Source organism: Citrus clementina, unplaced genomic scaffold (genome assembly GCF_000493195.1).
Source record: "Citrus clementina cultivar Clemenules unplaced genomic scaffold, Citrus_clementina_v1.0 scaffold_2, whole genome shotgun sequence".
Lineage (NCBI taxonomy): Eukaryota > Viridiplantae > Streptophyta > Magnoliopsida > Sapindales > Rutaceae > Citrus > Citrus x clementina.
The window spans coordinates 14,269,831-14,282,797 of record NW_006262688.1 but is presented as its reverse complement, the minus strand read 5'-3'; the positions used below and the strand labels follow the sequence as shown (position 1 = coordinate 14,282,797).

Below are 12,967 nucleotides of genomic sequence, written 5' to 3'. Positions count from 1 at the left end.
TCTTTTCTTTTTTTAAGCTTGCCTCCTAGAGAGGACGTCACTCAAAAAAAGAAGAAATTAGACAATTATTTGGCCTTAAAGATTAGTAGAAAACTCATAGATAAGCTAGCCTTTCAAGTTATGGAGTCATTGTCTCAAGTTGTGGGATCATCTTTCTAAGATGCGGGATCATCCTCCTAGGCAATTGCAACTGCTCAAAGGTTGCACCAGGCACCTGAAACTGCTCCAAGGTTATGGCAAGAAACTTTATTTTCAATTTTCACTTATGAAACTCTATATCCAGTTATCCACAATCTGCAAGCTCTCACTTTGCACCTGCCTCCACTAATGCTTGTATGTCCACATCGTTTCCAGTAGATCCCAATCAAGGACTCTACTCCTTTTTGAAGATTTATGAAACTTCACTTAGGAAGATCCTTTTGAGGCATACTTGAACTCTTTTGTTCGACTTTAGACTTAATATGCCTCTTCTGATAATGTGAGGCAAATTAACAATTATAATCTTGTTGATGTCATGCTTGCCAATGTTTACTAGGTATTATATAATATTGCTTTTTAGTTGCCATTATTGGTATAAGGTTGGATCCTAACTTAAATCATCACCCTGCAGCTTGGTTATCTGTTTAATTATTAAATAATAAGATAAAAAAAAACCCTAACTTTTGACGGGAATGGTTTGTTTGAGTCAGGTCAAGCTTCTAGAAGAAAGATTGACGAGTTAGAAAAGTGCTTGAGAGAAGGAAAAGCTCTGGTTGCCCAACTGAAATTGGACTTTAATGCTGCAAAGGAAGAGCTAACTCAACCCTAGTGAGATTTTAATGCTACAAAGGAAAAACTAGCTCAATCTCAATTTCAATTTCGTGAACTGTCCAGTTCTCTTAACCAACTAAACCTCTAAATACCAAATATGAAGGCTTTAGTTGTTGAGGAGTTTAAAACTTTTATTGAGTTTGAAAATATGCTTGACAAGGAATTTCTAAAAGATAGTGCAAAGCTTAAGACCATGATAGAGAGCCGTTATTCTTAACCTTCATTACTATTTTCTAGAAGATTGATGATACTGATTACCAGTTATGTGTAGGAAGAAATAAAAATCCCCACAAATGCGACAATATGTTGATACAGAAATTTGGTCTACTAGAGAATCAATTTAAGTGGGCGCGATATAATAAAAGATATAGAGAATTAACTTGGTTAGCCTTTTGACCTATGTCCACGGGTAAAATAAATCTTTTATTAAGATCGCAGTTATAAATAAACTCTTACTCTCTTCACTCCTTTTTTAATGCTTGTCTTTCGTATTAAGAAAGACCTTTTCTTTGTATGTGTGGTCCATGATCAAAATTGGTAGGGTTGGCAAATTAAGGGCTGGGCCCACTGTAGGCCTAGGTCGGGCTTCGGCTTTTAGTTATTTTTTTAAAAAAATTTAAAATTATTGTAAACTTGAAATGAGTTAATAATAATGAAGTTGTTATAATCAACAAGGAATTAAAGAAAATAAATATTTCAAAATAAAATAATAAATAAATAAATAAAGTAAATAAAAGTTTACAGATTTAATTTTTGAGTATTGGATTCTCTAATTTAAACACTCTCTTAACTAATTAACATATAAAAGAAAGTTTAATATTATAATTTTAAGTTTTTGATTCATTATTGATATAAGAATTAGGAATTTAAGCTTAACTTTTTTTTATCTTTCCATTATTTTTCAAATTTCAATTTATTATTCTAATTTTATAAAAAAAAATTTAAAAAAGCCTAACCCAGACTTTTTTCCTAAACCCTTGTCCAAACCCTCATGTGCGAAGTCCGAACCAAAGCCAGTGGAAATAGGCAGGACCAACTCAGGCTTTTTTGTCATCCCTAAAAATTAGGTCTAAGTTCTCTAAAGACTTATGATCCTTGACTTATTTTGTTATCTTTAACTGTTGAAGTGTATGAATTCCAATCCCCACACTTATGCTGCGTTTACTTTTTGGATTGGAGTGAGAACTTGACGAGTGGGAATCCTTGGATTAGGAGTGTGGAGTGGGAGTGGGAGTAGGGTGTTTACTTAGACTAAATGAAAGTATGGATTGTCAATCAGAATTCTAATTATTTGTTTACTTTATCTTGGATTGGGAGTAAATTATTTTAAATTACAATTTTATCCTTATGTACAGAATTATAATTTGTAATTAAAAAATTAATAAAAAATATATTTGAAAAATAAAATAAATATTTTATTATATTTATAAATTAATAATAATTACTAATATTCTTAATTATGTAAATCATAATTTTTTATTAATTTTAATTTAAATTATGTGAATAAAAATTATTAATAATAGCAACACAAATAAAATATTATTATTGATAATATAGTACAAAATTAATATTTTTTTAGAATAAAATATTTATTATTAATTAATTAAATAAATAATTAATATTTATTAAAATTAATGTTTAATATTATTAATTTAAATATAATATTTATTTATTTTTATTTTATTAAATTTAATAAAATAAATATGATATAATTATTATTTTTAATAAATATGATATTATTTATTTATTTATTTTTATAAGGATAAAATGAAAAGAGGGGGGAGTAGATTTCCACTCCCACCTCCCCCCATGGGAGTGGGAATCTCACTCCCCACTCTAAAATTGAGTGGGATCCACGGATTCCCACTCCCACTTCTCCATTTTTTAAGATAAGTAAACACTGAAGTGGGAGGAATCCACACTCCACACTCTTACTCCAGAAAATAAACACTATATTAATAGAGTACAATCCCTACCCTGAAAAATATGACTGCTCGTCCCTACTTTTAGGAACCATGGTTCCTGATCCCAACTCTTAGGGAGCATGCCTCTTAACCTTTACACACGAGGAGCATGACTGCTAACATGGTTGCGACTCGTAATTAATGGTGAAGTTGAAAAGTCATGCTCCGTAAGAGTGGAGAGCAAGTGTCATATTCCCTAAGAATAAAGACTAACGGTCACGCCCTCCAAGAATGGAGATTATTTAAAGGGCAGCCTAGACCACCGGGCTAAAGGCCAGGTGGCTAACTAATAATAACCGTTAGTTCTTTTATGAGTGCGTAAATGGAAAGTGTTTCTGGGGCCATTTCTGTAAATTTCTTTTTTAAATCTTTTGACAATTCATAAACCCTAACCCCATTCTCTCTCAGGTGCACGAACCCCTCAAAATCTGAAATCCGGCGAAGGGCTAACAGCGAGCATCAAACATAACGAGAACGCCAGCATCTGCTGTGAAGCCCTTCAGATTCCTCTTATTTCCTCAAATTTAAAGGTACCTTATCGCGATCATCGTCCATACAAAATATTTTGGGATTGTCTTTGATTTACCTCAATTTTGTTCTCATTTGATGCATGTGCTATTTTCTCCTTTTTAATTGGGGCAAATCATTAGCTTTAATTTTGTGCGTTCCTTTGAAGTCTAAATTTCTGTAATCAAAGTCTTAATTTTCTTGAATTTGTTTAATGATGATAATGCCTTTCTGTATTCGATTACAATATAGTTAATTAAATTAGGTTTTTTATCGGTGAATTGAGCTTTCAAATCTGCCAAATTTATGTATGCTTGTGAATCAATAGTCTTTTTGTTTGGTTGTTAAAGAGACATCAAAACTTTGAATTAAATAATAAGTCTTTGAATGTTGAACTTGGAAGAATATGTGCAGCTTGGCCATAAATTTTGGTTTCTAATGTTCAATGCTAGAGTAGCCAGAAGGCTATGATAATTGTTCTAGTAATACTATCTATCATAGTGGCACTATCCGTCATCTTACTGTTCTTGATTATAATTTCAGATCATTGTCAAGAATATTATTCTTCTTGGGACCTTATTTTATCTTTATAGATCATGTTGAGAGTACAAATATGGAAATAAAAAGTTCAGGGATTAGGTTAGTGAAGGTAACCTCTGAATGTCACTGCCTTACTTGAAGAGTTTTGAACTAACGCCTGTTGGACAGATAATTTACTTTTTCTAGCATGGTATTGATTTGTGATTTTGATGCTGCAAAATGAATTTTGAGGTTTTTAAGTTTGGTCATTCTTTTTTAATCACGTCTACGCTCTAGGAAACAAGAAGATCTTTCATTCTGCTTCCATCAAATGAGCCTTTTAGTCTTGGGAAGTTTGGACATAAATTTTAGATTTGTCCAATTCTGTGTCAACTCCATAATATTTAAATGATTGGATATACTGTGAATCTTGAACTTCTGATTCCCTGTTGATGTCCAATTAAGGTGTTTGGAAACAACGAGTTGATATGTGCTTTTTAATGGAATTATTGCTTAAAATTTTTCAATCATTTTGAATTACTAGAAGAAAGAAGGTGGCTTCCAATAATAGTATGATAGTTTATCTTCCGGTCCCCAGCTTTTGGAAAGAAGTTGGCTTTCAATAATAGTGTTATGGTTTATGTTCTGGTCCTCAGGTTTTAGATTCTTAAGTAACCCTTACAAATATATGAGATCATGGGTGCTTTTCAGATGATTTTTCATTGTTGCTGTCAATTAAACTGGCTTTATGTTTTGATGTCTTATATGTTGTCATCTGTGGAGGAAATCCAGTGCTTGTTGATGTTCATGAAGAGATGAAAGATTGTTAGTGGTCAATGCATTCACTAGGTGTTTCTTTTGAAATTTGAAGATTCTAAGAAATTCTTATATGTCATGTTGTTCAACAGGTCTTCAGCACTCAAATTGACATGAGTTCATTATTTTTCTCATTAAGAAGATTATGGCTCTAAAGTAGTACAGATACATCATTTGTTCCCTTAGCCTTCAAGTGGAGTTTTTGAAATGTTCCCTGATAAACATGAGTGTCAGATTAGCACTGACCAGCTTTTTGTGAAAATCATATTTGATCACAAATTTGAGCTGTTTCTTTTGGTCAGCGCTATTTATACTTGTGTAACCCTACTGAGAGAAGCACTTCCTTCCCCTTTCTTGTTCTTTTGCCTAGTCTTGGAAAAAGCCCTGTTGCTTAGAGTTATTACAATCTCAGGAAAGTTTGTTTTCTTTTTCAAGTGCATTTCTCTATTTGTTTTCTTTTTCAAGTGCAATTCTCTATAAACAGAGTGTTGATATTAAATAGACTGTTCTCTGGATAGAGATACTAGTGCAGTCCCATTTGTCTATGTTTACACCTTGAATGACCTCTGGTTAGATAAGTATCTAGCTATACCTTCACCAATGAGTTTTAAAAATTGAGCTCCAGATGAGATTCACTGTTCTTTTCAGCAATTATGAAGAAAGATAGATTCTACTGGTGATTATGATGCAGTAGGAACTAGTCTTTGAATATTATTGCGGGTAACTATTGCAATACGAAATGTTTAAAGACTCTATCACTGATATTTGTCAATTCATCAGCTTAGATTTCTTGAATCATCTGATTTTAACACAAAAGTTCTTCAGAAAGTCTTTCCAAGGGAATGTTGAAGTGGCATCTAGAAAGTCGTATTAGGCATGGTGGTTACTCCGGCTAGCAACTAGATTCCCCCAGCATTTATTTTTTGTGGATTAAATTTTCTTCACCACAATCATAATACCTTTGGCAAAAATGATATCAATTTAAATATTAGTCAAGTTATACAAAATAGAAATATGAAGTATGCTTGACTATGTATTCTCTCTGAGACCTGATTTACCCATTTAATCATTAGCATCGTGGCTGCAGTATAAAGTTATGGCAATGAACCAGATCACATCATTGAGAAGCTTCATTATGGTGAAGGAAACAGTTGGGAAGGTGGGCCAACGAACATTTGCAGCTGGGGCTAGTAAAGCAAAAAAGGGAGGTAAAGGTGCAGCCAGCGATGCTCCAAAAGCATCAATACTGAGCAAAGAAGTCAAGTCTACTACAGTTGTAGGTGCCAATATTCTTAAGGAAGGATCAGATCCTAAGGTCTTGCCTGATTCTGAATACCCTGACTGGTTGTGGCATCTGCTTGAAAAACGACCAGCGCTGAGTGAACTAAAGATGAAGAACATTGAAACTCTCCCTTATGAAGATCTAAAGCGCTTTCTCAAGCTGGACAACCGAGCAAAGATTAAGGAAAACAACTCTGTTAAGGCCAAGAATTGATACTATGTGTGTGTATACGCGCGCGCGCGAGCGCGCGTATACACACACACACGAGAGGTCTCATTTCTTTTCCAAGTGTTATTAATCTTTTCTTCTGGGATTCCTCTAAAGTGATTGACTTGCATAGAATGGAATCATGATATGGAACTGAAGGGAAAGCAGTAATGATTTAGCATAGCCCTGTAGCTCATCAATTCCTCTTTGTTATTTTTTTTCTTTTCTTTCTTTTTCTTTCTTTTGGACTATAGTCAGTGTTTAGAATAATATATTCTACTGTGTGCATCCATAAAATGATTTGATTTGTTCTCTATGGCTGTCAGGTTAGCTTGGCATGAAATACTGGTATGGAGTAACCAAGAGAACACCTCACTATTGTACGGATCATATGGAATGACAGTGCAGCGGCATAAATTTCCTGAAACTGTCAGGAAATTATCTGTCTCATGCATCATGACATGAAATTCAAATCCAATCTTCAGACCATGCATACCTTGAGAAATATGTAGAATCCATCAACTGTTTGGTTCACAGTTTCCTCATTAAAATGTATTTTGAAGACACAATGTTGCAGTATATGCAATATGCGTGTTCATTGCATTATTTAGCTGGGACCAAAAGTTTAGTCATTGCCATTCAAGTTCTTAGGTGGAGGCAACCTTCTCCTGGCCCCCTTGCCCAGCTTAACGATGGTAGGGTAATCAAGATTTTCCTTTATCTAAGAGATTTGTGATATGATTTCCCCTTTTCCTACTTGTATTATTGACCTGGTGGCCCACTGTGGCCCATCTCGTCATGAATAAGTCTATGCATCTGATTTGGTCTGATACTTTATTATCAAGCTTAGTCTGCATTATGGTGTGAACTGAAGAAGATCTTGGGTAATGGTCTCAATTATCTTATGATGCAAATCATTTGGTGGTCCTGATATCTGGACGCTTAGATGGTGAGTTCAGTTCAGCCAGGCATGAATCAAATGATAGTGTAGTCCAACCCTAAAAGTTTCAATGCAAAAGGGGAATGGGACTGGCTGGTGTGTTAAATTGAGACTGCCCATGTGAAGATGAGGCTTGCTAACTTCCATTAAAGCACAGAAAGAGACTAGTGGAAGCAAAGGAAATGATGCAAGCAGGGAACTAAAATTTGACATCACATGCATTATTAATGTTAAAAAGCAAGTTCTCCAACCTTTTTACAGCCTTTTGCAATTGCATGACATACCCTAAAAGTTAAAGTTGCCTCTCACATGGCCATCTTTTGCTCTTAGATTTATTTGTTCCAACTTCCAAGTAACAAAACCTGTGGGCCTAATTAAGCTTGTCAAGAAGTCTATAGATAGAACTGCCCACCAAATCCTGATTGAGATCCTTACATGTTTATTTCAAGCATATGAAGTAACATCCCCAATTAATTAGGCTTCCAATTTGGTTAATAATATTGACCTTGCATCATCTTGGTAAAAACGAAAATAATCAAGGAAAAGAAACTTAACATTGTTTAATTGAATGTTGAAATCTAACCATTAAATCTTCAAACTTTAGTCTCTCAAGTCATTATGATGCACCGCCAGCGCCAATTATGACGGTAGATTTTTCAGTACTCATTGAATAATGTTAACACCAAAAAAAAAATGTCTTTGTTTTTATTTCAAGAAGGTTTCTTTGGTTTGATCTTCGCATTGGACAATGGTGGCCTTAATACCAAAATTCTTGCCAGATTAGACATTAATCAGTTGATGGGTTACCTGACAAAACATTTATTTGTATGGTTGATGAAATGAAATATTTTGGGGTCATATTCTTCTTTTTTTTTTTAATAAAACATTAAAAAATTAAGTTTCTTCCTGATCTTGATGTGAATGGAATTCCATCCCAAACCTTTTGTATTAGAATTTAGAAGGTAAGTTCTTTAAAAAAAAAAAAAAAGAATTTATAGAGTAAGTGCACAAGCCACTGGCCATACTAGTTTTCAATTTTTGGAACAATTCTTTTGTGAACATTCCAATACATAAAAATGAAAGAAAAAAAAAATAATGTAAGGTCAAGATGGCCCATGTTAGAATTGAGATTAGATAATAATAATAATATTGTTACAAGCATGTAACGCCCTCGTCTGGTGCAATCCAAGTCTTTGAAGATTTTAATTGTAAATTTTTAAATTTTCAGAAATTTTCAACTGTGTTGTCATTCTCATGGTAAGCAAAAGCCCACTAATAATGTTGATAAAGCACTTGAATCTACCAATCGTGTGTCTTGTATCTGAATAATTAAACTAACAAATATAATGACCGAAAAATAAAACTACAGATATGAGGATCATTAAGAGATTGGTAAAGCACTTATGAGGATCATTAATATTGATAAAGCACTTAATGAGCTTATTATAGCTTAAAAGATTATTTTTCATGTACTGTTAAATATTGATAGCACTATTTGAGCTTGAAGCCTTATCATCACACTAAATGAAAAGTTGTAAAAGCCTATTTTACTCTCTTTATCCACCCCATCAATCAACATCATTATTTCTACATCTCAAGCAGCACTATCAATGTTTAAAATGGAATCTTACCTTATTTTTTTATTCCAAATTTTATTAATTCTTCCCCCACTAAGAAAATATAGAGATTAAGACATGAAAAAATTATGTGTTACGTTAAGGCCAATATCTGATCCTGTCTTGTTCTTGAAATAGTTTGCTTTTGGCCCTCGCAACTATTTTTTTCTACTCAAAATTCTTCCCCATAGGGCATGCCACCTTTTTCGTTTCCATCAGTGTTTGTCATCATTGCTGTTCTTTTTTATAATATCATCTAGTTGAGTTGATATCATTTCTTTATCTTGTCTGAATATTTGTTCTTTGTTTTTCACATGTTTTTCTGCTATCCTTCATTTTCTTTGTCAGAGTTCTAATGGAGTTTGCTGCTGGTAGTTCAACTCCTTATATTAATATGATTTATTTTCTTTGTTCTTCTTAAATGAATATTAGCTCTTGCATGTCTTGTTAGTTGATCAATTTTTCGCCTGCTAAATTTGGTTGGAGCTCTATATTTAAACCCTTTTAATGATTATGGTTCAATAGAATCTATTTTACATATCTTTCAGAAGACTTGTAGAATTTTTTTTTTTTTCGGTGAAAAGCACTTCTTGGTTTTATTCTTCTAAAGCTGCTTCCTGAAACGGTAAAATTTTATATTTAGTGGGTGCCTTTCTTGTTTTGTAATCTTTATGTTGTTTTCTGCTGTGGGTATCTGTCCCAAAAGGCTACAAATATACAAGGCCAAAACTAAGCAGTTGTAAAATTGTCTTGTGAGTTGTGCTAAATTGTCTCCATCAAGAATTTGTTTACATCTTTGTAGTTAATCTATTTAGTCTATATTTTCTCAGCAAAAATGCCACCTACATACTTCCCTCTTCGCTGGGAGAGCACAGGAGATCAATGGTGGTATGCTTCTCCAATTGATTGGGCAGCTGCAAATGGCCACTATGATTTAGTGAGGGAGCTTCTTCGCATTGACGGCAATCATCTCATCAAGCTGACTTCTCTCAGGCGAATTCGCCGCCTTGAGACTGTTTGGGATGATGAAGAACAGTTTGATGATGTTGCCAAATGCAGATCCAAGGTTGCTAGGAAACTGTTTCTTGAGTGTAAATCCAAGAATGGGAAGAATTCTCTCATAAGAGCTGGGTATGGTGGGTGGCTATTATACACTGCCGCATCAGCTGGAGACTTGGGTTTTGTTAAACAGCTTCTTGACAAGAACCCACTTCTTGTTTTTGGAGAAGGAGAGTATGGGGTTACTGATATCTTTTATGCTGCAGCCAGGAGCAAAAACTGTGATGTTTTCAGGCTTATTTATGATTTCGCCGTGTCGCCGAGGTTTTTGACAGCCAAGGGTGGAGAGTTGGAGGAGCACATTGAGGAAATTCCTTCTGTTTACAAGTGGGAGATGATGAATAGAGCTGTCCATGCTGCTGCCAGGGGAGGAAACCTGAAGATCTTGAAGGAGCTTTTGGAGAATTGCACTGATGTCCTGACTTATAGAGATAAGCAGGGGTCAACTATCTTGCATGCAGCTGCTGGTAGAGGCCAGGTTGAGGTGGGACTTTTTTTTGTTATGTTTTAGATTTCTATGGCACACTTAACCAGTTCAATAATAATATTATTATGTTGATCTGAATTCGGATTATCCCATTTGCGTGAAGAGATAAACTTCCCGACTTGTAAAGAATTTTGTTTGAAGTAGTATCTTTTTATAGATGGAAAGGGAATGAAATCTGATTTTGACCATTTCTATCTGGTACATATGCTGTTTAATTGATTTTTGTGTTCTTTAAGGTAAAGTCCACTGCTTTAGCATGCATATATCTATTATTATCCACAAAAACAACTCATCTTATATTCTTATGGTATGCACTTAAAAACAGGGCATCAACTTGATGATGGCTCACAGAAGAGGTCCTGTGAGCCAAGGGTTAAAAGCTAGAGAAAGTGGACTGCTATTCTAAATGTCATGGACTCTCAGTATTGCACGAGCTTACTTGTTAGGAAGCCTTTTTAAGATACCGTATATAAAATTTTGATTCTTAAAATTTTCTGAGTGTAGTTCTTTTGCATATTCGAGACTTTTAATTGGTTAATCTGATTTGTAGTAGAGTTAAATAATGTTCTTACAAAAATCGAAATAACATTGTTGTACAAAAGGTTATATCAATATGTACTTCATGCCTTCGACAAAGTTTGTACTTACAGTAGCAGTGTTATCTTAAACTATGCAGGTAGTGAAAGATCTTATAGCATCCTTTGATATCATCAACTCCACAGACCATCAAGGGAACACACCATTACATATTGCAGCCTACAGGGGCCAACCAGCAGTGGTTGAAGCTCTGATCCTTGCTTCTCCTTCAATGATCTCTGTAAAGAACACTTCTGGAGAAACTTTTCTCCACTCAGCAGTTTCCGGTTTCCAGACTTATGCTTTTAGAAGATTGGATCGACAGGTTAAGCTCATGAAGCAGCTAGCAAGTGGGCAGATTTTCAACATGGAAGACATCATCAATGCCAAGAATAATGATGGAAGAACTGCTCTTCACATGGCCATCACTGGGAATGTTCATTTAGAACTAGTACAACTCTTGATGTCTGCCCCATCAATCAATGTGAATGTTCGTGATAATGATGGCATGACTACGCTTGATCTCCTCAAGCAAAGGCCACAATCTGCCTCATCAGATATATTAATTAGACATTTGATTTCTGCTGGAGGGATATTCGGTTGTCAGGATTATTCTGCGAGAAGGGCCATTGCTTCACATATAAAGATGCTAGGAAATGGAAGCAGTCCTGGAACTTCATTTAGAATCTCTGACACAGAAATATTCTTGTACACAGGCATCGATGTTTCATCAGATGGTAATGCTAATTCTGGCAGTGGAGGAATGAGTTCATCATCAACAGAACTGAATCAGTTTGATCCAACCAATGATAATCAAAGCTCATCAACTGATAAAAAACCTGCAGGTTCTGTGAATGTTGCAGCGCAGCGACTGAAAAGTGTCTTCCATTGGCCCAAACTGAAAGAGAAAAAACCTGAAAGATTCAAGAAATCGTTAGATGAGGGTTCAGATGAACCTCCAACCCCATTGAGAAAGAGATTCTCGAAGCCCTCATCTCTTCCAAACAACAAACGTACACTTTCTGTGAGGAGCAACCAATCAAGTCCAACTGCAAAGAAAAGGTTTGCTTCGGGGATAATGCACGGTGTTATGCAGGCCATGCCACAGTTAACCGTTCCTGGAGGTCGATCACGGTCAAGTTCATTTTCAAAATCATCCATTTGTTCGCCTACTTCACTGGATAAACAAAAGGGAATTTTCACTGATAATGAAGATGCAGGACCTTCTTGTTCCAATCAACTTTTCGATGATGAAACACCAAATAACATGACTGAGAAACAAAGCCACAGGAGGTCGAAGAGCCAGTACTTCTGTTTCGGCGGACCAGGCCTGTCAGTGAAAACCCCAGTTAGCAAGCAGCGGCAAAACCAGAATGTCAATCCTTCCATCCTCTCGACGGCTTGATTGACATGATTATGAAAGGCAAGTGCATTGCATGGATCATAAAAGATGAACTTGCTAACATAGAAAGTCTTGGGAAGTCCTATATCAGGCTACTTATTTAGTAAGTGAAGTTTATGTACTTTCTACACAGTTCTGTCCCAATAACTTGTAATGTTGCGCTTGAAGCAAATCATTAGAAATGTAATGTTGCAATTCTAGTTTTTAGCATTTTATGTTGTATTTGCTAACCTCTTGTTAGCCTGAGAGAAGGGGAGATATGAGGAGGTGGGGATCTTCACGAGGGGAGTCCTGGAATTTTAGCTTTTGAGCAATTTGATATTCACTTTTGACAGAATAATTGCCTTGCTTATCATAGTGCCAAAGGATCTTATCATAGTGTCAAACGGCTCTTTGCATGACATATTCATCTAAGTCTAATTTGTCAATACAAATGTCTGATATGGGGATAAATGACCTACCAAAATGATAATATAGATAACAAACAAATGAATGACCTGCCAATGGAGAATATAAATGACAGATGTGTCAATTTTATGGTACTCACAAGTGCAAAAATCTATTTTAGTATAGATTTATGGTGACAAATCTATTTTAGTATAGATTTATGGTGATGAGTGTCGATTTCACAAGATTTTACAAGAAGATAGATTTAATCATGTATAGGGTTAATTTTTCAAATTCGAATTGGTTGGATGTGATTTTTAAGCAATATTAAGATTAAAAAAATGGTGAAAATAAATTAAAAATAAAACAATGCAAATGAAGTAATTGAGTTTCTG

General features: G+C 34.8%; 2 protein-coding genes across 7 annotated transcripts; both read left to right on the top strand.

Moving 5' to 3' along the window:
- Window positions 1–2,982: 2,982 nt before the first annotated feature.
- Window positions 2,983–6,973, top strand: LOC18053581 (54S ribosomal protein L37, mitochondrial). Of its 3 annotated transcripts, XR_002907259.1 has the most exons (4): window positions 2,983–3,088; window positions 3,183–3,304; window positions 5,704–6,168; window positions 6,432–6,937. XR_002907259.1 is itself a non-coding variant. In XM_024191704.1 (3 exons), exons 1-3 carry the CDS (start codon window positions 3,085–3,087, stop codon window positions 6,109–6,111), a joined length of 534 nt encoding a protein of 177 aa, XP_024047472.1. In that variant the 5' UTR covers window positions 2,983–3,084; the 3' UTR covers window positions 6,112–6,973. The 3 variants fall into 3 exon arrangements, 2 of the variants coding, with proteins under 2 accessions (XP_024047472.1, XP_024047473.1); XM_024191704.1 differs by having other exon boundaries at window positions 5,704–6,973; XM_024191705.1 differs by lacking the exon at window positions 2,983–3,088 and having other exon boundaries at window positions 3,106–3,304; window positions 5,690–6,973.
- Window positions 6,974–8,577: 1,604 nt separating this feature from the next.
- On the top strand, window positions 8,578–12,522 carry LOC18053580. 4 transcript variants are annotated; one of them, XM_024191829.1, is made up of 3 exons: window positions 8,578–8,881; window positions 9,492–10,204; window positions 10,884–12,522. In XM_024191829.1, exons 2-3 carry the CDS (start codon window positions 9,497–9,499, stop codon window positions 12,186–12,188), a joined length of 2,013 nt encoding a protein of 670 aa, XP_024047597.1. In that variant the 5' UTR covers window positions 8,578–8,881; window positions 9,492–9,496; the 3' UTR covers window positions 12,189–12,522. The 4 variants fall into 4 exon arrangements, with proteins under 4 accessions (XP_024047597.1, XP_024047598.1, XP_024047595.1 ...); XM_024191830.1 differs by lacking the exon at window positions 8,578–8,881 and adding an exon at window positions 8,907–8,920; XM_024191827.1 differs by lacking the exon at window positions 8,578–8,881 and adding an exon at window positions 8,938–9,032.
- The last annotated feature ends 445 nt before the right edge of the window (window positions 12,523–12,967 follow it).